This window comes from Mercenaria mercenaria, chromosome 18 (genome assembly GCF_021730395.1).
Source record: "Mercenaria mercenaria strain notata chromosome 18, MADL_Memer_1, whole genome shotgun sequence".
Lineage (NCBI taxonomy): Eukaryota > Metazoa > Mollusca > Bivalvia > Venerida > Veneridae > Mercenaria > Mercenaria mercenaria.
In genome coordinates, this window is record NC_069378.1 from 54,759,405 (window position 1) to 54,785,599 (window position 26,195).

Here is a 26,195-nt window from a genome sequence, read left to right on the forward strand (position 1 = left end):
AAATGTCTCTTTCACATGTGTGTAGGTCTACTAAAATAATACATTTTGTATGAAATTTATTAAAAACAAAACAAACAAACAAAAAGAACAAGGTTTACGTTCACTGTATTTACTTCAAATATACCCAAAATGCACCATTTGCTGTTCTCATTTTAAAAAATGCTTGGGGGAGGATACCCCCGTACCCCCAACACCACCCCTGCATACTATGAACAAGGTCCTGGCTACTCGCCTGCAATCTTTATAGCTGACTCGAGAGTAACATGGATATTTAAAAATTCTGACCTTGTTATTTTCTCAATACGCCATTCGTTATTTGATATAGGTATCGTTTATAAATTTTGAATTTTGACCAGCGAAGACCATGGCTGATCATGGTCTGCATTGTTTGCAGAAGGCAGACCTATTTACATGTTTACTATTTAACAGTCTGACCTTAAAATTTACAAAATGCAAATCTTTAAAAATGCAGATGTTTTGTCTTTATTCATAGTTGAGCCACGTCATGAGAAAACCTACATAGTTTACTGCATTTGCATCGAACTAGATCAGCCTGCACTATTCTCATTCATCTGATGTTCGACATGGTACCCGAGAACGGTGGTAGAGCTCTTGTATGCGAGAATGGCCTGCACAGGCATGAAGTTGATCAGAATTCATATAGTTCTTTAACAATTTGTCTTACTCGAATATGGTTTGAAAGCAAATTTTGTATGGAATGAGCAGACGAATCAAGAACCAGACTAGTGCAAATGTATTTTTTTTTTGTGAATTGTACTATTGTCTATTATAAACATATGCATAACACACAGTATTCTATCCTTCATTAATTTCATCAAGTAATATCATGTCTTATTATGTGTCTCGTTATATTATGCCGTTTGTAGTAGAAAGTAAATATTTAATTACCTAAGTTTTTTTTCTTGTTTTCATTTTCCGGATTCATTTTAAAAACTTAAAACAATACTTTCTCATTATTTCACATTTCAAGTTAGAAATGTTTATTAATTCTCTCTGAGTAATCTTCAGGCAACATCTGACCCAACATCATAAATAACAAACCATGAAGGAACTAGGGGTCAAGTCCTGATAAGAATGAGATATCATGCTGAGGTGCTATACCAGTACCTTCTCCAGCAGAATTTTGTAGAAATGTATCATAAAGTAGAGAGTGATTTGTTGTAATTAACTATCCAATGTAATGGCAAGTTATTCTTACCAATCTGATAAGGGTCATTTGAGAATACATCAGTAACTGTTATTGTTATTTCTAGAGGAGTATGATATTGAGCCCATTCATGATTCAACAGTTTACTAGTACATGTAAGTGTGAAATACTTATGTGGATAATTATTTGGAGGTGACATATTAACGTAGGATCATTTAATGAATTTGTAGGTTTTATTAACTATTGAAATAGTTCAATTAATCTTGTTGAGGTCAGTTTTTTTGACTCCAAAACTGACTCCAAATTTGACTCCAAAATTGACTCCAAAATCGACTCCAGACTCCACTCCACCACTCCACTCCATGACTCCACTCCATATTTTACACGCTCATTCTGATAGAGAGGCAGATGTAGAGCGCTTGAAGACATTGAGCTATAATGAAGAAATAATGAGACAAACGTTAATAGCAGCAAACGAAGGGCGTTTAGACCGATTTTTAAATGATGAAGGACTTAAACGGGATAAGGTTCCTGCCGATGGGAACTGTTTTTTCCAAGCAGCATGCTATTCAGACCTTATATCAGAATCACATTCTCAACTAAGAAACTCAATGTGTACCCACTTAGAAGAAAATGCAGTGGAATATATGGGGTTCTTAATAGACAAGTATGGTCCCGAAAAAGAGGAGGAATTTGTTGCTGAATATCTCTCTGAAATAGAAAATATTAAGAATGATGGATATTGGTCAAGCAAAGTAGCAGATCTCTTACCATTGGTACTGGCAACTATGCTAACTGTTCAGTTACGATATACACTAGCAAACCAGATCAACAAAAGATTATTGTTGAACCAACTTTAAAGGCAAATGACGATCACAATGAAATAAAATTAGCATATATTTCAATCCCAGACATTCTAATGCCTGCATAAGTCTTGCTCATGGTGACTCTGAACAGTTTGTAGCCACACCATTACCAAGTGCAAGTACTGACATACCTGATTCTAGCGTTAGCAGTGTGTCTGTGCATCAAACCCCGAAAAAGGCTGCAAACTTTGTACCCCCAATGAAAAAGAAACTGTTCAGAAAGAGAAAATCGACACCGGAGAACTGGAAGAAAAATGTTAGGAAAAGACTTAGACTCAGTGGTGAAGAAAATATATCCGGTTCTGGTAAGAAAATATGAAGAAAGTTAGTTCAAGAATGTGACTGCACAAAATGCAAATACAAATGTAATGACAAAGTTTCATTTGAGAAAAGGTGTGCCATCACGGACTTCTATTATGGGCTTGCTTCTTATGAAAGGCAAAAGGATTTTATCTGTTCAAATGTACATCAGAAAAACACAAAAACATATTTAGACGATGATGGGAACAAAGTTGAGAAGAAAAAGCAAGTAATGAGGATATATTCTATGGAAGTAAATAATCACAGCGTTCGTGTGTGCAAAAAGTTCTTTTTGAAAACATTAAGCATAAGAGAAGCAACTGTAGCACATGCTCTTACAAAAAAGATGTCTGGACATTTTCAAGGAAGGGACGAACGTGGAAGACATAGAGCTCCGAATAAAACTTGTGAATCAAAACTGCAAGAGATCAGAAATCACATAGAATCATTTCCAACCATGGAATGTCATTATGTAAGAAAGTCTACCAATAGGCAGTTTCTTGCACCAAACTTAAATATCAAGAAAATGTATGAAGAATATGTTTCAAAATGTAAAGAAAATCAGTCAGAAGCCGCGAATTAGCCAATATATAGAAAAGTTTTTAATAACGAATACAACCTGTCATTTCATGTTCCAAAAAAGACCAGTGTACTTTGTGTAACAAGTATGAAAATGCAAAAACAGATGGAACATTGGATGAAAAACTAGAAGAAGAGTACAAACTGCATCAAGAAAGAAAGAAAGTGGCTAGAGAACAAAAACAGAAAGATAACCATATTGCAAGACAGGATAGCAAAGTTAAAACTTGCACATTTCATTTACGGTCAGTCTTGTATATGCCATGTTCCCTTGTCAGCTTGATGTACTATATGAGAAAACTTTGTTGTTATAATCTCTCCATCTATAGTGCAGGTAACAAAAAAGCAACATGTTACCTATGGTCAGAAACAGATGGAAAACGAGGATCAAATGAGATATCAACATGTTTGAATCTGTACCTTTCGAGTTTGGAGTCACCATTAGAGCATGTAATACTATACTCAGATGCATGTGCTGGGCAAAATAAAATCAGATAGTTGCAACCTGCCTCCTTAATTCTGTCACAACAATACCAGGATTGAAAATCATGACCACAAGTTTTTGGAGAGAGGACATACGCATATGGAATGTGACTCCATGCACTCGACAATTGAATTTGCTAAGTCCAAGACAAAAATCTTTGTTCCAAGTCAATGGGAAACAGTTATATCAATGGCCAGGAGGAAAAGCCCTTACAATGTTGTAAGTTTAAAATTCTATGACTTCAAACATTTCAAATCAGCAAGAACAAAAGCAAATTCTAAGACTGAAAGTGGCAAAAAGCCAAGATGGAAACAAATGAAATGGATGCGTTTAATAAAGTCTGATACAGAGATGTGCTATTTCAAGTACAATTTTGATGAAGCTGAAGAATTCGAGAAAGTAAAGCTTCTTGGAAGGAAGCGTCCAAATGAGACCATTCAACCTTTATATAAAGGGAAGCTCCCAATATCAAGTGCAAAGAAAAAGGACTTAATGTCTTTGTGCAAGCGAAGTGTAATTCCTAAGGAATTCCATGATTACTACAAAGGATTATCTGCTAGCCAGGGTGTTAAGGAACGTCTGCCTGAACCAGATAGACAGGAAACGGATGATGATATTGACATGGATTAAGAACAGTATATGCTTATACTATGACTGGAACCAAGTATAATATACTTTCACAAGTACCTTTATACACTAAGGTACTTCACAGTACTTTATGTCAGTGCAGTCTTAAAATATTTACAAAACAGCAATAGCTCTTGTGTTGTAGATAATTACCTTGTTCTATTAACGGCTACAAACTCTTTTTATAACAGAAATATTTTATAGCAGAAGTATTTTTGTGGGTGCAGAGCCATCCGTGTTTTAATGAACTATGAAAAGGAAGCATGTATTACTTTTGAGGAGATGTATATGTTACAGTTTTTCTACATGGTTACATTTTTAATAACGGGCGATAGCAACAAGTATGATAAAAGATATTTTTGTGTAATGACTACGATTTGCAAGAAGTATGATATAATATCAATTTATAATGACTACTGACTGCATAATGTATGAATGCAATAGTGTCTTTTAAATGACTACTTACTGGGTGAATAATAAGGTATTCAATAGATGCCATTTATTACGTAAATCATATTACTTACAATTTATTATGTAACTCATATTACTTTTTGACGAGACCTACATGTTTATTATTAATAGTAATGGCACCAAGTATGATAAAAGATATTTCTGTGTAATGACTACGAGTGCAGAAGTATGATATAAATGAAATTTTAATGACTACTGACTGCATCATGTACTAATGCGATAATATCTTTTAAATTACTACTTACTGGGTGAATACCATAAGATTTTCAGTATATACCATAGGCGTAAACTACTCGTGTATGTTACTTTATGTTTGATTTAAGTTCTGTGATACGTAATAAAATGTAAAAATGCATATTTACCTAATATGATGATTTCAAGTATAATGGTCTGAAATCAATCGTGAAATATTTACAGATTTGTTTGAAGGATTAAATAAAGTATCATCAAAGTCTTATTTTTTTCAAGTTACTATGTTTTAGATCAAACTTTTTTTGAATCAAAATAAATATGTATTACAACCAAAACACCGCACGCCAAGTTATTCTGTTCTGTCCGATAATCTGTGATTTTTTTAAAACAAACTGCATTGCCATATCAGTGTATACATAAATACTATTATATAGCACAATGGAAATACGTGTTATGTCATCTTTTTATTAAAACCAAACTATGGCTTTGGTATATGCAATAGACTGGCCCGCAGTTTGCAAACAATATTCGCAAAAAATGTAAAGCTATAGTATGTTATGGCCATATACTAGGTTCTGGCATATTATTCTTTATCAGATTTTCAGAAATCATGAATGCCAAAAACACGCATCTTTAGCTGAAATGTTTTGGCTGGAGAGGCGCAGAAAGAAAGTTATATCTGCTTAAAGCCAAAACATATTATCTGAAAATGAAGTGTTTTGCCTGTAAGAAAATGCTGATAAAACTCCAAAGTTATAATGCCAAAACAAAATTGTCCAAATTTGTCCTAAGTTTAGGAGCAAATGAGTAGAAACATTCCTAATTTCTAAAGAATGTGATTTGTCACCAAAGTACTAGAAATGGTACAAAAATAAACATTTTTATACGTTTGAGGAAGTTTTTTCAAGTTCCTGAAAAATTTAAAAAAAGTCAGATACCAGGGTCTGGTTTTCAACAGACGAGTCTTATGTATAATGTCACATTTGCTATATAACATTAAAAAGAGAAGCCTCCAAAACGAGAATCACGTGAAAACCCAAAATGACTTTTCGTACCCGTAAGTCTATTTCGAATGTCTGATCATCTCTACCCAGCTAGGTGTAACAATTCAGTCAATGGAATACATCGATACAAATGGCTAGGTCTTGGCCTGCTTTTCATACAGTTCGACAAGGAACAACCGAATACTGGTTTGACCACGCCTTTATACGGTGTCGAACGTTTTACAATTGTCAGCGAAACAATTTTCGCCTCTGCCAAAGTAAGCCTTGTACACTGTTCCTATGTGCATGCGAACACCATACCACTTACATCAATAACTAAAATTTTCAGATTACAGATTCTTTACACTCAACTACATCCAAAAAGTTTAAATTTTTTTTCTCGTCACTTTCACTCTCAACCGTATTCATAGTTCCCTCGTCGGTTTCAGCTTCATCATCTGAAACCTCATCAAGGGGTTTGTAAAAGTACTGAGCGGCAAAGTAAAATGCCAGGGCCGCTATTTTCACCGTTATCCACCAAACAAATAGCTTAACTCCCATGCTTGTCTTCTCATAGATCCAGCAATTTCCGGTTGTGCCACAGATATCTTGCCATACATGGCACGCACTGTCCATAATAGACCCTAACATGAGAGGCCCTGGTGTTGTTCCTAAAACCAAACAAAAAGGACTGATGAACCTCAATCGAAACAAAAGGACTGTTTACAAAAAAAAAGAACTTACCCCAAGAATGGCTTTATTGAAAGCTGAATAGTTTAGTTATTTTTTTATAAAATAAATACATTGAAAGAAATGTATTACAAACATCTGTTTTCATTCCAGTTAATGGCTGAACAACCCCATCCTTGCTACTGAAACAGCCGCATATAAATTTATAAGCAATCTCCATTATAATTGAGCCGCGCCATGAGAAAACCAACATAATGGCTTTGCGACCAGCATGGAGCCAGACCAGCCTGCGCATCCGCGCAGTCTTGTCAGGATCCAAGCTGTTCGCTAACGTTTTCTCTAACTGCAATAGGCTTTGAAAGCGAACAGCATGGGTCAGGATCCATGCTGGTCGCAAAGCCATTATGTTGGTTTTCTCATGGCGCGGCTCATATTATTATGTTACAAAGAAGAAGAAAGTGAAAAGGTATACTTTAATGTTATTTCTACACAAAATAGGAGAAACAGTTCATTTGGAGACAACTGGTGGCAAATATTCTGTCTAATACCTGGTTCGCGGATTGAATAAGATGTTTAAAGAAATAGTCAGTGAAAAATAAAATTTACATAATATATCGACCAACAATTATTTCCTGTACATATTGAGTTTTGAAAAAAAAGAAGATTTAACCGGGGAATATTACCTGTACATAATATATATTAACCATGAAAATGCTACCTATGTATAATATCTTTCATATGAACCAACAAATATCATCTGTATATAATAAGTTTAGAAAAAATTATTTGACTAGGAAATATGAACTGTACATAATAAAATATTAACCTGTGAAACTTACCTAATAATCTTAGTAAAAGCCATTGAAATCCTATTGCCAATGATCTTTGGTGTCCTTGGACACATCTGGAAAAGATAACATAGGAGTTCTAATGTAACTGACTCGTAATAACACTCGCACATTTCCGTTCAATGACGAAATCTCCGTATGCAATTTCGACATTTTACGGTATGAACGTAAAGCCAGGTGCTCGTATAAACTACGTCATCTTCCGAAGAGTGCCGAAGAACCACCATACGTCATCGCACGGGATTTACCGATTGACAATACGGGCTTATAGTGTAACATTAAAATTTGAACATTTTTTTATTTCAATACTAGATCTTTTTCATGTACAAATTACACACATTGGACAGGTTTAATGACTGATAACTAGTTATATTGACAATTGGACTGTACCACGAGTTAATTAATTAATACGATCACGGGCAGTTCATAAGCTTCGTTCTAAGTTCTCTCCGAAGTATGGACTGTTTAATGGAATATAAAGATGCGTATAAATACACACTGGCAAAGAGGCTACTTGTAATGAATATGCATGAGTCCAAGATGGCGGGCATTGGCGGTGCCCTATTGGCATTCGGATGCCTTTGATGATACCCATGCATCCGTTTGCTCGGTCAATGACATGTTCACCATAAGTGTTCCTTCCCTTGAGAAGGAACAATAACTTAGTCGTGACACCTCATCGTGGCAGTTTGTATCGAAGAGCTTAAAATATTTAATTCATGGTAGCAATTTGAGTGTGCATATAATACATATCTCGTTGTGACAAATTGTGTTAGAGTATAAACATTTACCTCATCGTGGCAGTCTGTGTGGGAGAACATGTCATGAAGGTGACCAGCATACCAAAAAACAACAGCGGAGCAACAACATAAAGTAGCTTGCAGTCTGACATACAAATACCCTGGTACGCTCCTGCAAAATTGTTAACTTTTTCATTTTATTAAGACTTGGTCGTTACCATTTTAAAATAATAGCACAGTCTCCAAATGTCTAGTTACATGTACAGGATAAAGAATCTAGATTATTTTTAAATTTTCGGGAATGATTAGTTTAATAATGCATTAAGAAACTCATTAATGTTGACTTATTGTGTATTCTTTTTTGAATGGTAATTCCAAATCTACGCTTTCTTTAAATACCGGAAAGAAATATTACTGTAATGAAAATGATGTTACGTAAGATCGTAAGACTGGTTGTTTCAGAAACTGGCTTATGTAATTCAAAACTGATTGTCTTTGTGTATTTTACTATGTACTTAATGCTGTATACTCTAATGGTACGCAAATAAATCGATAAATGCCTAAAGTTTTCATAAATATATACAAGTTAAGCAAGTTTGCTATTGTTAATCTTGGTTGCCTTCTGTGTTTTCAAAGGATATCCTTTGATTAACAAAATGTTTGTATGTAAGGTGGCAACGACTTCTGCAATATATGCATAGATGTGTACATATATAGGAATAAAAATCATATATAAATATATGATAAATATTATGATATTAATTGTTAAACGTAGGAAATCTCAAAAGAATATTATGTGTATATAAAACAGGAATTGAGATGTTATATTTAAATGCAGATATGTTGATACCAATTAATACCGCTGAAACGGGAACCTGGTATAATTTCTACCAATATTTAAAAAACATTCTTTCAGAATATCTGTATTTTGTATGACTCTGTGAATTAATTTCTTCAGTATTAGAAATAGGGATTGTTTAACAACAGTCAAACCTAAAGGTGGCCCTGTTGTATTTGCAGACATTCCCTCCGTCGTGACAGAAACTGGCGTTGTCGTTGGCGTTGTCATGGTGATCTCGTGTTGCATTGTGAGATTCAGATTATACATTATACTGGCTGCTACGCAACTACAGTTAGTATACATCTGTAAAAAAATATTGGTCGTTTTATATATACTTGATTTATTTTAGAAGAATTCGATTGTTCAGCTCTTTTACAGAGTTGTCATTCTTTACTACTAGCAAAAAACGTTTTTACACGAACTGTATCTTATTTTATCGCGTCTTTCAGGTTTTTTCCCTAAATATTCTTGAACAAAATTATTATACCATTTGTAACGATTGTGTTTGTAAGGGATTTGTCTGTGGTGATAATTTATTTATATGATTTTCTTTCTCTTAAATCTTCACAAGATTTAACTAACGTATTCTAAATCTCTAAGGGATTAAAAGGGTTTTAAAGAATTTTAAACTCTAATACCTAATTGCGGAAACCGTATTACAGATGTTTTTTTTTAAAGTATCAGCTTTACGACTATTCACCATAACCCTCTGTTAGTGCAAGTATAACGGCAAATGATTAATTAGAAGAAATGGTCCGGCTGACACTCGGCATCTCGAATTTAACGGATGGAGCGTTTCACTTAGGGATAAGCGAAATTCGACTTACAATGGTACTTTGTACACATGTTTTCGATATGGGACTTCAGAAAGTGTTTGAGATAGCCGGAATTTTGAGATAAATGAATTCGAAATACCAAGTTACTTTAATTATCGAAAAGGGTTTGACTTTGAGTCCACAGAATTTCATAAAGTATTATAAATATATGCTACCTTAAATAAATGGGAAATTGGAATTATCAAGAAAAATAAAACTGTACTCACTTTAAAAGGCCCCATTGGACCTTCCATAAAGACAAATTCTTCGTTACATCCAGCATGGCAAGGTGTGAAATAAATACTGGTATCCATTCCACACACCGGCTCGTAAGTCGCGCCCGAGCATGCGCATTCAGTGTTACACTGGTGATCCAAGTTAACTGGTCCATTATATGAGCTGAAAATATAGAATACAACTGTGAATCTTATAGGAAACAACAACAATACAGACATTAAAATACATTGTGGCAGTTACCATATTTTTACCAGGTGTTTCATACTCTAAGGGCATATATAGGCATTAGAGATGAGATGGAGTGTGAGGTGTCGGCAGAAGGGTGGGGACATTGCAACTTATATTTTTGTCCTTGCATCTCCCATCCCTAAGTGTTGGCCCCAAAACCATTTGAGCCGTGCCATGAGAAAACCAACATAGTGGGTATGCGACCAGCATGGATCCAGACCAGCCTGCGCATCCACGCAGTCTGGTCAGGATCCATGCTGTTCGCTTTTAAAGCCTATTGGAATTGGAGAAACTGTTAGCGAACAGCATGGAGCCTGACCAGACTGCGCGGATGCGCAGGCTGGTCTGGATCCATGCTGGTCGCAAACCCACTATCTTGATTTTCTCATGGCGCGGCTCATTTATTTTCGCAGCCAAAAAAAATGTATTCAATAAAAATGAATCAGAAACATATTTTAAAGAGCATACAGTGAAAACAAATTGTATTTTCGACAAAACAGAGTATTGCAGTACAACTGATTATGAAGAAAAAAGGGGCGTTTTTATTGGTTGTCCAAATATTATCAAGAAAGAGAAAGAACAGCTGTGGACGGTCCCCTGTCCGATCAACCCTATCTAACTTTGAAATCACTTCTGTGGGAAAAGCAACACTTTCACATTCTGTTTCCATGGGTAGTACTATCTTACGTAAAAATGTGACTCTACGTAGTCAACTGTTCGAACTTCTTGAATGATCACTCTTTACATCGCGTCATAGCCACATTCTCTTTGTGAATGTGTTTTCATTGTATATATAATTGCACATCCCTGGATACTTATAATGGTACTTACTTTACCGTGATGTACTCAGATGTGACACCGGCTATATGCTGTGCTGGGCACTGCAGCAAGAACACGCAGCCAAGCACTATACCAAGAAACGCAGCAATCATATTCATTCTAATAATTCCTTTACACTTCAATTTTCTCTTTTTCACAATGAATCCTCCCAGCAGCATTCCTCCGCCAGCACCTGGTACCGTAATAATACCTATAAAAGAGATGTCTTTTACAAAAACGGACTGGGACAACATTCAACAACGTTTTCAAAATGCCTTAAATTTCAGAATGGCAATTAATCGGTACCTTGTTTGTAGCAGATTTAAGATAATGAGATTTTATTGAGATAACTGTGGCATCTGAATACTTATTCAAGTAAGATATTATTACAATGCAAAACTAGTACAATGATAGAGCAGAGTTTTAAAAGTGTAAATCTAAATTTCACACTTGAGGTTAAGCAGTATATCACAAAACAACAGATGTTTTAGCAAATGAACAGCATCTTAACACACAACTTATCTGGCAACCAATACATGTTTTACTGTTCTGTCCCACAGAGTTGGATACTTAAAATATTCTAAATGAGTTGCCCCCCTTAAAATAAGAATGCCACATGTAAAGAAATAAATGTAAACAATTGTCAAAAACGATGTTTTATCTAGTTATGTAAAGTTTAAACACTCGCACGATGTTGCAAATGCATCAAAACGAAGACATATAACAGCTTTTTAAAAATGGTGAGTTTTTAAAGGCGCTGAACTGTCCAGAAGTGTGCCCCCTTCATGCAGTCTCCTTCCGGAATTCAATACATACATGAGTAAATTGACAATGGTTTTGTAGTATAATATAAATGTTTTATATGCTGTTAAATTTTCATGTAAAACAATGCTTTTTTTCTATGATTTGATGACGTTCCAACTTTTTCTCTGAAAAATGGACCTAAATCTTAAGACGTTGACGAACAAATGCAAGGGCCTCTTACTTGACATTCATGTTGTTTCAGTACGTGTGGCGAAGATTACATCTTTAGGAAAGTACTTTTTACCATGCTATGGTGATAAATACAGCTAGTTGTATGATTATATAAATGAAATATTGATATACCCATAATAAAACTAGCAAATGCAGCAGGCAGGTTAAATTTTTCTTGCAGAAATTTGGCGCCAAATGTAGCAACACCGCTGATGATCATCCCCTCTACGCATGCGCTGAGCGAGAGAAACAAAAATGTTGGGTTTCTGATCTATAATTGAGAAACAAGAATAGGAGGGACATTAAGGCATCGAAAAACATATTGTTTACCGTATACTGTGTATCTTTATATACAGAGTAATATATTTGATTGTGTTTAGCACCTGTGATCAAGTGTAGACAATTTTGTCGTAGATATTTATATTTGAAAGGAAGCATTGTTAAAATCCACAAAAAAATGATAACAAAAAAAAAATGAAATGGATTAGATCGTTAGCGACTGAAAGAAAGGCTTGGAAAACTGTATTCTATTAGGAATTTTACACGTTTTTTTTCAGTTTACACATTACAAATATTAAGAATATATCTTATCAACACAATGCTATAGCTATAGCTATTGATTTGTCTATCATGAATAAGGATGCATTGATATGTTGGACACGGCAGGATGTCAACATAGGTGTGCGTGTAGGAGGTGGGGGGGGGTTCACAAAGATTCTTTAAGAGAATGTGTTGATCATTCAGTGAATCAAGCAAATTATTTATAATTCTAACACTATTAAGATTTTGTTTTATATAAACAAGAATTTTACCGTGTATATTTTCTTGTCCATCGGAAGACGTTTCGAAAAAACGTTCAGATGCGTTGTAACTAATCACTCATGCGTTTTGACAACAAAGCACGAAAAATTAAACTTAAAGTCTATTTCCCAATGTTAACATGTCAGAAACATTGCGGAATGATACTAATTTCACTTGTGTAATAATTCTGTAGTTTGTAGCATCGTCTGGGGCATGTGCAGTCTAATATCTAATTTGATTTCAAAAATAATGTGATATTTATTTCTAAATTCACTATATATTCATTGTAAAAAATACTTCTTTTCACTTAAGTGGTAACTAGCACGTACTTGAAAATGCAGCTCTCTGATTGGCCAGTTAGAACCCCTGATGTCATGATAAAAATATGATTTATAAAGTACATTTTCCTGTGATTGCATTATTTTTTTAAAAATATTCTGGCAGCTATAAAAGCTTTCAGAGTAGTAATCAGAGTCTATATATATATACCAAATTAAACATTGCCCGTGGAAAATTTCTCCAATTTTTCCCAAAGTTCGGCGGAAGTTCGTCATTCGCATGTTTTGAAGTCTCCGATTTTCTTTGTTGTTGTATTGCCAGACTACCTATCAGAAAATACGTTTAAAAAATTAAAATTAAAAAAAGATCATAATTGTATTGACAGTCTGTGTCAAACTGTCTATTAGAGTTTGTAATATATCCAAGTCGTAATTGTATGGTCAATGTTACTTATCGGATAATATATGTAAAATTTCCAAAACAGAATTGTATTGCTAAATTGACTAGCAAGGAATACATGTAAAAATCCCCAAGATTATATTTTTTTGCAAGACTGATTATCATGTAGTACATGAAAAATTTCCATGTCATAATTGTTTTACCATACTGCCTTAAAGTTAGTGAATACGTGTGCAATGGTAGATGGAATGTGAAAAATTGTTGGGACGTAAAATGTCTTCTAGACAAAACGCACCTGGAAGACGTTTTGGATATCCAAATATGGGTATAGCAATAATAAACATTGCGGCCCCACTGATCAAGAAAGGGATCCACCATGCACCTACCCATCTAGGATCCATCGGTGTTATATCCAGTCTACAAAATATTACAGAAACAAAATATGAATAACATGTTTGTATCTACCTGTATTGAGTCATTAACTGACTAAATTGTGCTTAGTATTAATAAAATCTATTAAAAGGTCATTCGGAAGCATAGACCGTCAAGCAAAATAATAGCAGATTCGGTTTAATTGAATCTGTTCATGAGAGGTAATGGAAAGTGCAACACTCCTCACGCCTTTGCACCGTAAGCCAGCTGGATGGCTTCCTCACATGAAGAATTTAACGCCCTGAGTGAGGCTCGAACCCATATTGGTGAGGGTCAAGTGATACGAAGTCAGCCATGCCATGAATATCCTACCACTTTAGATTTTATACAGTTTGCTGGGTTTTAGTGATGAATATAGCCAGTCTATCCCTCTGATCCATGACATTCCGTGCAAAGCATGGTTGCAAATTCATTCCGTGCAAAGCATAATTGTAAATTACCTAAATACATGTACACTGCTAACTTGCGTACAAATTAAACCAACTATCAAGACAAATCGAGTCTGCAATATTTACTATTTGTTTTGTCCTCATTGCTTCTGAGGGATCTATTTTTCAGATTTTGTTAGGGCCTAATATATTATGTTGTTATTAAGTGATTAAGTATATATCACATGATATCTATTTCAAGAAAAAAAAATAAAAACAAAAACATTAGATAATTTTAGGATTTTATTTAATGATAACATCCTTACATCATTTAAAGATGTTTCAGCAAATAACCTTTTTATTTACACTACAGTATGTTCTTTGATTTTAATGCAGACCGTAACTTTGTAAATTCTTGTCCGGGCTGTAATTCTGTCATCCATGAAGGAATTTTGAAATAGTTTGGCATAAATATATTAACCTTTATGAGACGACGTTTCATGTGTAACACTCAGACCCCTTTCTACACTGTCAAGGTCACACTTAGAAGTCAAACAGTCTGTTTTGTGTCCGGATCGTAACTTTGCCATTCATCAAGAGGTTTTAAAAGTACTTAGCATAAATGTTTATCAAAATGAGAACCCTAGCTCCAAGGTCAAGGTGTTAACAGGGTTATTTTTGTGTCCGATCCATATTTCTGCTATCCATGGAGAGATTTTGAAATATCTTGGCATAAATGGTAACTATAATCAGACAATGTGTCACGCGCAAGACCCAGATCCCTTGCTCAAAGGTCAGTGTCATATTTAGAAGTCATATCATAATAGATCTTTACGTGTCCGATATATAACTCTGTTATCCATGAGGGGGTTTTGAAACAACTTGGCATAAATGTTTACCATAAGGAGGCAATGTGTTACGCGCAAGACCCAGACCCCTAGCTCCAAGATCAAGTTTACACTTAGAAGTCAAGTGAAAGGTTAAGAGGGTCTGTTTCATATCCGATTCGTAACTCTGTCATTAATCATGTTACAATCTAAATATTTTAAGATTTTGTACCAATTGCAAATTAGCTCAGTGGTAAAGCATACAGTCCATGTTAAACAGATCTTTTACCGTGTGGGTTCGAATCTCACCATCCACATTATTTTTTTTTCTCGTAAACATTCAGATTCCTTCATGAACTATGTGACAACACAACAGAGAAGTATCATAAGCCGATATGGCAGATCAGAAAAGTTTACCATTATATCAAAGATGATATTGACTAAATACATGCATTTAAGCCATGCAAATAATAAACATACTGTTGTTTTATATAAAGGCATACATACAAATACAAACCACCAAAGAAAGAAACAAAAATATGGGAACGAAGATGAAAACATTAAAAATATTCCCCGATAACGAGAAAACGTGTCGTGCATAACAACCAGACCGCTAGCTCCACGATCGCTGTCACATTTAGAGGTTAACGGTTTACATGGTGTGTTTCTTGTCAGTTTCTTGTCAGTTCAATACCTATTCCGTCGGTGAAGACATTTTAAAATTACATGGCATAAACGTTCCCTATATTAAAATAAGGTGTCAGACGCAAGTCCAAAATCTCTAGTTTCAAAGTCAAAGTCAAACTTAGATTAAAAAGCTAACATTTATGTTTCTTGTCCAGTCAATAACTCTGCCATCATCAAACATTACTTGTCACAATTTTCCCTATGATGAGTTAGTGTGTCATGTTCAAGACCCAGACCCTAGCTCTAACGTCAAGGTTACCTTCGGAGAAATTTTTTCTCTTGTCGAAAAATTAGTCATAACTTAACTATTCTGGCATATTTTTCGCATCGAACTGTAGCATTCTTGGACAAACCTCGGTGCCATCTCTTGTTTGAGCTTCAATTCTAACTTTGAGAGTTACATATATTTGTACTTATCACTTTAAAATGTCAAGGTCAGTAGTGGCTATTGTCATGTTACCTTAAAGACACACCACTAACTAACTGTAACCTTTTGTATTTCCATAATGCTGTCTGACTAAAGTACATCTCCTATTACGCTATACTTCGGATCTGAAGACGTGCTATTGATAGCCTCGTTCTGACGACCATTCCGTTAGCCAGGCAGAAGGCTTACTTACAACATTTTGTAAGAATAAAAAATCTGTAAGCGACTGGTCCCGAATTCGAGTCCCTGACAGCCTACACATTTTTACTTACTTACAACATTTTGTAAGAATACAAAATCTATATTTAGACTGGGTTTTTGATAGTTACATTTTTATGACGTAAAGTTTCAGCCGGTTAGCTCTGTCGGTAAACCGTTAGCTCTGTCGGTAGAGCACTTGCTCTGTAAGCGACTGGTCCCGAATTCGAGTCCCTGACAACCTACACATTTTTTTCTTAATCTTTGACATTCGAACAAGTCGTCTGATTGGTTAAAATAAAAAAAACAGAATTGCGAAAATAAAAATAGCAATTCTGGAAATCAAAAATATACAGAACACGATTAAGAATGGGTCCTTCTCGGATCTTGGTTTAGAAGATCAAGTATTTCAGTCAGATTGTTCCATAATTGTAATTATACATTTTTGTATGGAGAAATGAGAAATAACAAGTGTCTAATTACAGTTTGACAGTAACAGATATAAGGCTAAGACAATGTATTACTAAATATATTATTCAATTAATGTAGTAGTATGCACGGTACTTCATGTATTAAGGTGAGTTTAGATCACACTTTGTTTCTATATACAGTGTAAGATAGTTATTATTTTATTTTTCATAAAACTATACTGAGAAGAGAATGACTGAGTAAGTTTGCAGATGAAGTTATGAAAACCGGACTGAGCTTGTCCACCTGTCATCTTGTAGAATAGTTGTATGATACCAGTATTACCAGAATTATTTGCACAAAGTTCATGTGGGAGGAAAAGTAGACCACTAGGTATTGGTGGGTCTTTAACTCTTCTAACTTGTTAAATACCGATGGATAAAAATAAATGCTAGAGCCTACAATTAACGGTCAATGCGATACGTTAATGTTACACACCGATAGCCACACGAAAACTACATGCAGATATAGACTTGCCACAGTTCTCTACTGCGAAAATCTAAAGTGGTAATTTTGACTGGGAATTCACGGCATGAATCTTAACCATTCGGTCACGGAGGCCCCTCCATGTAGGTGTATACGTGGTCACGCTTTTGAATGTAACTTTTCTTGTTGGACGTGTGTCCTTGTTTCCGTCAATTTTTCGTTGGGTTAACACCTTATCAACAGTATAATTTATTCTTCACTTAATAATAAGCAGAGGCTGAAAAGTCTGGGCTAAAGTTATGATGTACAATACTGTGAGGTAAAAAAAAAATACTGAATACAAAAAAAAAACGTACTTGGTAACATCTACAGTGTCAGCGTCTGTATAGATGTTAAGAAATTGTCCTCCGCCCATATATCCTGCAGCTACGCCAAGGGCTGCCACACAGTATATAATACCTGTAGGATGAGATATTTAACATTCTAACATTTTTAAGATTTATATAAACAAGGAAGGATTTTACCGTGTATTGTCTTGTCGATTTAAACAAAATGACCAACTTTTGGCTATTCCGCCTGAAAAGGATTTCAGATTAGTATCCCGTCCTGGTGTTATTTGAACGTGTTAAAATGGAAATAGATTTAAGCTTTGCGTGCTTTTTGGCCTTCGTGATTAGATTACTGCGCATCTGAACTCAAAACCGTGTTTTATTTCCTCCCCCACCCCCACCCACTCCAAAAAAAAGCACGCAAAACTAAAATCTAATTTCCAAATAGATTTATTTTACTAGAAAAGACACCACTGCTTCGAAGACTGCCACTGGTGCGCCCACTTTCCATTCTTCGAAGGAGGGTGGTTTTCTCTGTAATGTTATAATCGACAGTTTTAGGATGTGTCTACCGGTAGTAATCAAGTTAGTAATTTTGAATATCTTGTTTTTGATGATACCCACCTTGTAAGAAAAACTTTGGAACTTTCAGTGTCACCAGAATGTCAGACAGCTTTCTTTAATAAAAAGTGCACATATTTTAATATCATGTTTCAAATTATATTGCAGTTCCAAATGCTTTGAAAGGAGGAAATATTTCTAATTTATGCAGAATGCCACCTTTACAGAAAAGCTTGGATATAATTGTCACATTCACTGGTAATTCAACTAATCAAAAGTACAAATTGTTTTTTTTTGCAAAGAGAGATACGACTCTCCTGACACGCGTTGGAACGTTGTTTTTTTTTTCCATGGTGAAGGTTAACTTACCAAGAAAAAGCGGCGTTTGCTCCGCCTTGCTGTTCTCATCTATGAAACTGGTTCCCAGTGTGAACATGGGCGTGGAACCTGCACCATGTAGGGCATTGGCCAACAAAAACACGTATAGATACTTCTGTGATGAGGATGCTTCCTCCATTTGAACACATTTTGTGGTCCCATTGTTCTGACGGCATACATTTTCAAATGCATCGAGATCTGTGTTCGAAAATACATATACTCTTGAACCGAAAATAGTTTATTATTATATAGACTATACTGTAAATGTTTTATTCAAAAAGTCAGAATGCTTTTTTTTTCAGGAAGTAGGTATCTATTGCTCAAAATAATGAGATAGTCGTATTAAATGTTGAGTGGCTCTATCTAGCAAAAAGTAGTATTACAAGAGATTATGTACCTGTGTGACTGTGTATTTATGTACCTGTTTGTACTGTGTACCAATGAATACTGTTGAATTGTTTGCACTATGTACCTGTGTTAACTGTGTATATTGTGTCTACTGTATAAATTGTGAACCTGTGTGTACCGTGTACCTTTTTTGTACCTGTATGTACAATAAACTTTGTACGTTTGTATCTAATGATTCGAAAAGATACATACCTATATATTATATATTTTATCTGTCTTCAGTGCACCTGTACATTTCTCTAAAATGTCCCTCGATATTCATTGTATTGTTATGGGCTGGTGGTCAGTATCAAATAAACAATTTGTTTGTTCGTTTTGGGTTTAACGCCGTTTTTCAACAGTATTTCAGTTACGTAACGGCGGGCAGTTAATCTAACCAGTGTTCCTGGATTCTGTACCAGTACAAACCTGTTCTCCGCAAGTAATTGCCAGCTTCCAATCATGAATTATCAGAAGTGGATGACGAATGATTTCAGATACAATGTCTTTTATCAAATCGTCACGGAGAACATACACCCCGCCCGAGGATCGAACTCACGACCCCGCGATCCGTAGACCAACGCTCTCCCTACTAAGCTAAGCGGGCGGGTTAAACAATTTGTCATTGTCATTGTATTCTGCGTACCTATATGTACAGTGTACCTGTGTGTACTGTGTACCTGTGCGTACCATGTACATGTGTATACTAGGTACCTGTGTGTACCGTGTACATGTTTATATTGTGTACCTGTGTGTACCGTGTACCGTGTACACTTGTGTACTGTGTACATGTACATATGTGTACTGTGTACATGTTTGTACAGTGTACCTGTGTGCACTATATACCTGTGTGTACCGTGTATACTTGTGTACTGTGTACATATGTATACTGTGTACATTTATATACAGTGTACCTGTGTGCACTGTTTACCTGTGTGTACCGTGTACATGTGTATACTGTGTACCTGTGCGTACCGTATAGATGTGTGTATTATGTATCTATGCGTACCATGTACATGTGTATATTGTGTACCTGTGTGTACTGTTTACATGTGTGTACTATGTATCTATGCGTACCGTGTACATGTGTACACTGTGTACCTGTGTGTACTATTTACATATGTGTACTGTGTACATGTATGTACAGTGTTCCCGTGAGTTATGTGTACCTGTTTGTACAGTGTACATGTGTATACTGTGTACCTGTGCGTACCGTGTACATGTGTGTACTGTGTATCTATGCGTACCGTGTACCTGTGTGTAACATATTAATGTGTATACTGCGTACCTGTGTGTACCGTGTACCTTTGTGTACTGTATACCAACGCGTACCGTGAACATGTGTGTATTATACATATGTGCATACCGTACATCTATGTGTACAATGTACATGTGTATACTGTATACCTGTGTGTACCGTGTATGAGTACCATGTATCTGTGTGTACCATGTACCTATGTGTACACCTACCTGAACCTCCATAGTCGTAGAGATCTGGTGGGAAATGAGGTAGTGAGAATATAAATGACCCCAGCCCTAATACCATCACACCTATCCCTATCAGTTTGGGCTTGTGCCTTTCGCTACCATAAAAACTGATCACCAACACCAAAAAGAAGGCAAGAAAGTCGTTGGAACTGGCTATGAGACCGGATTTTGAACTTGGAAGGTCGAATCGTTTCTCTAGAGTTGTGATAATGGCATTGACCACACCGTTGACAATAAATCCTTGGAAGACACTAAAGATGGACACCCAGAACACGTACCATCGGATTGTGTTAAACACTTGCAGGCAGCTGAAACGGGTAACAAAAAATGTTATTACAAGTTATATTCATACGCGTTAAGTATTATAAAGTCATTAATATTTGCGGGGGATTACTTTTTGTGGATTTCGTAGTTGTGTCAATCCACGGAATTAAACACCGATGAATAAGCATATACGTCTGCAAAATTGGAATCCACGAATTAATGTCCCGACGAAACAGTTGATTCTACGAAATTAAAAGATTTTATAGTATTTTGTCTCAGAAAGAGAACAAAATTGCTCTGGACCCCCATTATCAATGACATCTCACGCCGTCCACCGTCACCCTTTCTTAATGTTAAACAACTAAAAAGGCACGACAATTCACCTAATGTACAATAACTTGAATAAGGCATAGTTTTCTATGGTGATAAATCAGTTTTACAGGTCCGCAAAGTGATAATGTTTGTCGCCAAAAATATCTTTAAGTTAGAAGAAATTGTCTCAGGAGTTTTATAACCAAAGTCACATGGTTATATATACAGTTTTTATAACAGAAAGTTTATCCAGTGCATTAGATTATCACTGCTTTCGAGCTTAGGAATGCATTTAACATTTTTTTTTATTTAACGTCGCACCGACACATGATAAGTCATATTGCGACTTTCCAGCTTTTAATGGTGGAGGAAGACCATTTAACATTTAAAACAAAACTACTTTGCATGTAAAACTTGTCATGCATCAGAGTCTCAAAAGTGAACACTGGTATTTTTTTTTCAAATGTCGATCAATTTACTAGCGACTTGAGAAAAGCGTGAATAATAAGTAACAGGCTTTTTTCTTAGTAGAGGGCCTCAATTGCCAAGTGGTTAAGATCGCTGACTTCAAATCACTTGCCCCTCATCGATGTGGGATCGAACCTCGCTTTGGGCGCAGTACTTATTCTTCATATGAGGAAACCGTCCTGCTGGCTTACGGAAGGTTGGTGGTGCTCGCGATGATATAATGCCCGTTGAAGCACTGCCGGGGTGGGGTGGGGTGTGGGGCTTGTGGGATGGGGTCTTCCTCTATCACCGAAAGCTGAAAAGTCGCCATATGACCTATAATATTGCCGGTATGACGTTATTTCCAACAAAGGAAAAGAAACAAAATTTCTTCCAAGTAAAAACATTAAATAGAACATCACATCTAATAAAATATGATAATAACCATAATAAAATTAAGGATAGGACTGACCGTACTATGAAAGTGACCAAGACTTTCCCGGTAAGTTTTACTCTTAGATATACTCTTGAAGGTAAAAGAAAAGGAAAATACACAAATGAACGTAGAAGAGAATGATTGAGAGACAATGATAATGGACTGACTCGGAAAAGGACAAAAAAAGACAAAGACGGTGAGGCACAGCGATACCTGACACTAGCCTTGTGGTCAGACATTACTTATAAGCTGGTGAAGTTACCCGGCCATGACTGCCAGCATTAGGTTTACACCATTTTAAGTCTATATGGTCAATCAACATATTTCTAAAAGATAGGTTAACTTTTAGTCGTTCTCGCGTATCTCGTGGACGTAGACGAACCAGAAATAAACAAACAGCATGCAGATAGCGATAATAATGGCGCAATAACCGGTCAAAACTGCCTGTGACTGACTTTCAACTGACCAGGTGTATGATGTAGGTCAGTGTCAAATATCTGTTTGACCAGTTTGTTCAAACTATAACAGGGTCACTCTTATCTTCTTCAGTGCGTATACATGTCCGAGAAAAATCCATTCATGTTTGGCCTTATTTTTCAAGATCAGAGCAAAAGTTATACAACATTTTAAGTAATGATGATAATAAATTCTTTAATACACCCTCTTAATAAAGTTTTTATTATTATTTTATTTTATTATTACCCTTATTTTTTAACAAAGCTGTAGTTTGAACTTTCTTAACTTTAATGATACATGTATGTATTGTCCAATTTAACTGACCTGTCAAAACTTGTTCCCGGCTTTCATGTTAGTCTTCATATAGGCTCGAACAGAATATAATGAAAGTCGGGTCCATTTTTTGACAGGTCAAATAAATTGGACAATAATTCCACGTAAAAATTCTGTCCGATAAAACATTTCGAAAAAGTTAAATTTTCTTTTCATTTCAGAAAATACCGTCAAATGAAAACAATCACGTTACAAGGTGTACAGACCGATTAGATGTATTAACAGTCAGTTAATGCAGAATTAAAAAAAAATGTATATATTTATCGCCCTTTCATAGAAACTTGCTGGTTTCATCTTGAATTTCTTTAACGCAATACACAAAATGAAATTAGTGGGTTGTAAACTGCCCAAAATGAATGGAATAGAGATAATGTCTGTTCCGAAATTTCAAGGCAATTGTAGAAAGGATAGTTGTTTGTTTTAGTGTAAGCTTGAAATACCTTCCGCGAGTGAATATTAAAGCATGTAATAAATCGTATAACAGATTGTGACTTATTTGCACACAGGCTGACAATCTTGACTTGCACTGAATATGTGCTCAGATGAAAAGCTGACCAGATAAAGGAAACTCGATAATTTTATATAGAAGATAAACAACAGCAGACGTTACCCCTTTCACAAAATTATCAATGTCCCGTTGAAGATTTTTCTTTAGGTTACTTTACTGTAAGTTTCTTTATCATATATGATTATCTCACTATGACTGTCACCTATTCGTTTATTTATTTGAATTTATAATGACTATGTACCATGTACACGTCTAGGAAATAAACTTCTGTTCTGTTCTGTTAAAGAACACAAATCCACACTGAAAAAATATGTTTGTACACATGAGCATTGCTTTACCCTGAAAAAAAATTGCGAACATGCAAAGAAGCTGAGAATATATTGAGATGCGAAACTAAAAGGTTCAAAGTTTCTTAATTTCTTCAAATTGGTGATTTTGAATGATAATCTGGTATTTGTTTCAAAATTGTCGAGAAGCATATTCTTCCCATTACTCAGCGTATTTTTTGAATATGTATTTAATTTTTATTTATTTATATTTTTATGACAAAATATGTGTGTTCAGGGTCCCCTTTAAAAATGTCTTTTAAATTTTAAAAATTAGTATTAAATGAATTAGAAAATGAAATACTTTTTTATTTAAACATGTAATTTAAAATAACACTTTTTTATATAATCTAACAAAGTAATGAATTAAACACGGGATTAGATCGACACACGTGTCTATCTAGATCGACACACATGTTTATCTAATTCAGAGACTTGTATCAATTTATCCGGTGTCATTAGTACACGTGTACTAGGACCGACAAAAATACCCAAATTAGTAAATTCAGTGATTTTCAAACGTTTAGGGAAGCAAGAAGACATAAAAATAACTTACAAATAAACACATTGAAACGTTTAACTTTTCTAGTTTACTTCAATAACTTAATAAATGTTGTGAGAAGAGCATAAATATGAAAATATATCATTTAAAAAGACAATGTAAACCTTAAAATCTGCCACTTCCTACAGAAATCAATGGGACACGGGATCAGAATTAGTTACTTATTTTTAAACGCTTAGGGAAGCAAGAAGACCATAATTCATTTTATCAAAAATGATATTGAAAGAAAATGTAAATATTGCAGATTATTAGATAATTTCGCCAATAAGCCAGCAAATAGTCTTAGATTTCTGGGTTTGATCTCGAGAACCCACACTCCAGAACTAAGCGCGTCGGCACGACAAATAAATGTCGTGGAGCTAGCGCGCTCGTTTATCGTTCTGATGCCGCCAAAACGTAATGGCAGAAATCAGCCACTATATCAAAATCCGTGACTAACTGTTTTGAAAGCGTGTCTGAATTTTAGCGCTAAAAGCACATGTCCAAATAAAGTTGCTGCCTACTTGCGTGTAACAGCTGATAAAAGTGATGACTTATTTCAAAATTACTTTTCAGCTGTAATATACTTGTGAACAAGAGCTGTCGAAGGACAGCAACGCTCGACTATTCAACAGCCTTGTCGATTGAATGAATACAAAGTTGAAAAAAGAGCATAATTAAAAAAAAGCAAAATAGGGTTATGGAACCTGCATAGTGCTTATCAGCTCATGACAGTGGACAAGTGTGTGAAGTTTCAATCCATTCTCATTAGTGGGTACTGAGATACCAGCTTACATATAAGAATTTAACCCAAAACTCCTAAGTTTAAAAAGGGGCATAATTTTGTAAAAATGCAAAGTTGAGTTATTGACCCTTTGCACTGCATTCATATCATGACAGTGAACAAGTTTGTGAAGTTTCAATCCTTTCCCATTAGTGGATACTGAGATACCAGCTTAAATACAAAAACTTAACCAAAAATTTCTATGTTGAAAAAGGGGCATAATTTTGTAAAAAAGCAAAATAAAGTTATGAGACCTGCTTTGTGCATGTCAGATCATGACAGTGAACAAGTGTGTGAAGTTTAAATCCATTCCAATTAGTAAGCACTGAGATACCAGCTTACATACCGATGAAAACCTTGACCAAAAAATTCTAAGTCGAAAAAGAGGCATAATTTTGTAAAAAAGCAAAATAGAGTTATGGAACCTGTGCAATGTAAGTCAGTTTATCACAGTAAATAAGTGTGTGAAGTTTCAATCCATTCCCGTAAGTGGTTACTGAGATACCAGCTTACATACAAAACCTTAACCAAAAATTTCTAAGTCAAAAAAGGGGTATAATTTTGTAAAAAAGCAAAATAGAGTTATGGAACCTGTGCAGTGTAAGTCAGTAGACAATGTAAAACTTGTAGACATGGGCCAATAAAGGAACAACATCGCGGAGTACCACCTTCTAAATGTCTTATAATCACTTTCTAAAGGTGAACGTATTTTATATCAGACTAAATTTGCTAAGAGCTGTTTTGATGAATGTTTTCCCTTTGACACCCGTTGGATGTACTGTACATGTATTAAAGTTGCTTTTTAATTGTATTCCCTATCTTACCTTTGCAAACGATGATACGACAACTTGCTTGGTTGTAAAATTTTCAATATACATTTCTTTTCTTTGTTAAAGGAGTTTTCCTTTTTTTAAACAAATTTTCCAATCACCTTGCTGGGTTGCATTTTCATTGTTGGCAAATCATGATGAAAACTACTTCCGGTGCTATATTTGCGTAGGAGCAAAAGCACCAGATCCAGCTAGGCGCATATTATAAATTATAAAATTACGAAAATTTTGCGCGCAAAGTAATGACGAAATATTTTGCACTTGTGGGGGGGGGGGGGTATGGGGCATTATTGTGTGTGCGTAAAAGGCGCTTACGCTGTTCTTTACAAATGAGTCGTTACTTAAAACTAAGTACTATAGTATATTTATTCTTCTGTTAGTATTATAATGTAACTTTGCTTACTTTGGTGTCCATCTTCCCCACCCATATCGCAAATTTTGTTTTTCCCATTCCGGATCATTTTGATCTCCATCCTCCTTTTCTGTAAATCTTTTGTCACTCCCTTCTTCCGTGGGTATAAGCTTAGACACAACATTGTTCTTCTGGTACCACTCATCTATTTGACTTTTGAAATCTGTTCCATTTTCACAATTTAGTATTGCATCATCACGCTGAGTGTTCGCTGCCTTTCTCATATTC

At 35.2% G+C, this 26,195-nt stretch overlaps 1 protein-coding gene across 1 annotated transcript; it reads right to left on the reverse strand.

Annotated features, from left to right (window-relative positions):
* Nucleotides 1–1,589: 1,589 nt before the first annotated feature.
* Nucleotides 1,590–26,195, reverse strand: LOC123538240 (solute carrier organic anion transporter family member 4A1-like). The gene is made up of 14 exons (XM_053530104.1): nucleotides 25,959–26,195; nucleotides 20,301–20,626; nucleotides 18,435–18,641; nucleotides 17,532–17,634; nucleotides 13,638–13,759; nucleotides 13,154–13,269; nucleotides 11,996–12,134; nucleotides 10,901–11,099; nucleotides 9,832–10,003; nucleotides 8,942–9,092; nucleotides 8,000–8,120; nucleotides 7,200–7,264; nucleotides 6,105–6,341; nucleotides 1,590–2,099 (listed from the first exon to the last, which is right to left on the reverse strand). The coding sequence occupies exons 1-14, from the start codon at nucleotides 26,189–26,191 to the stop codon at nucleotides 2,008–2,010; spliced, it is 2,283 nt and encodes a 760-aa protein (XP_053386079.1). The 5' UTR covers nucleotides 26,192–26,195; the 3' UTR covers nucleotides 1,590–2,007.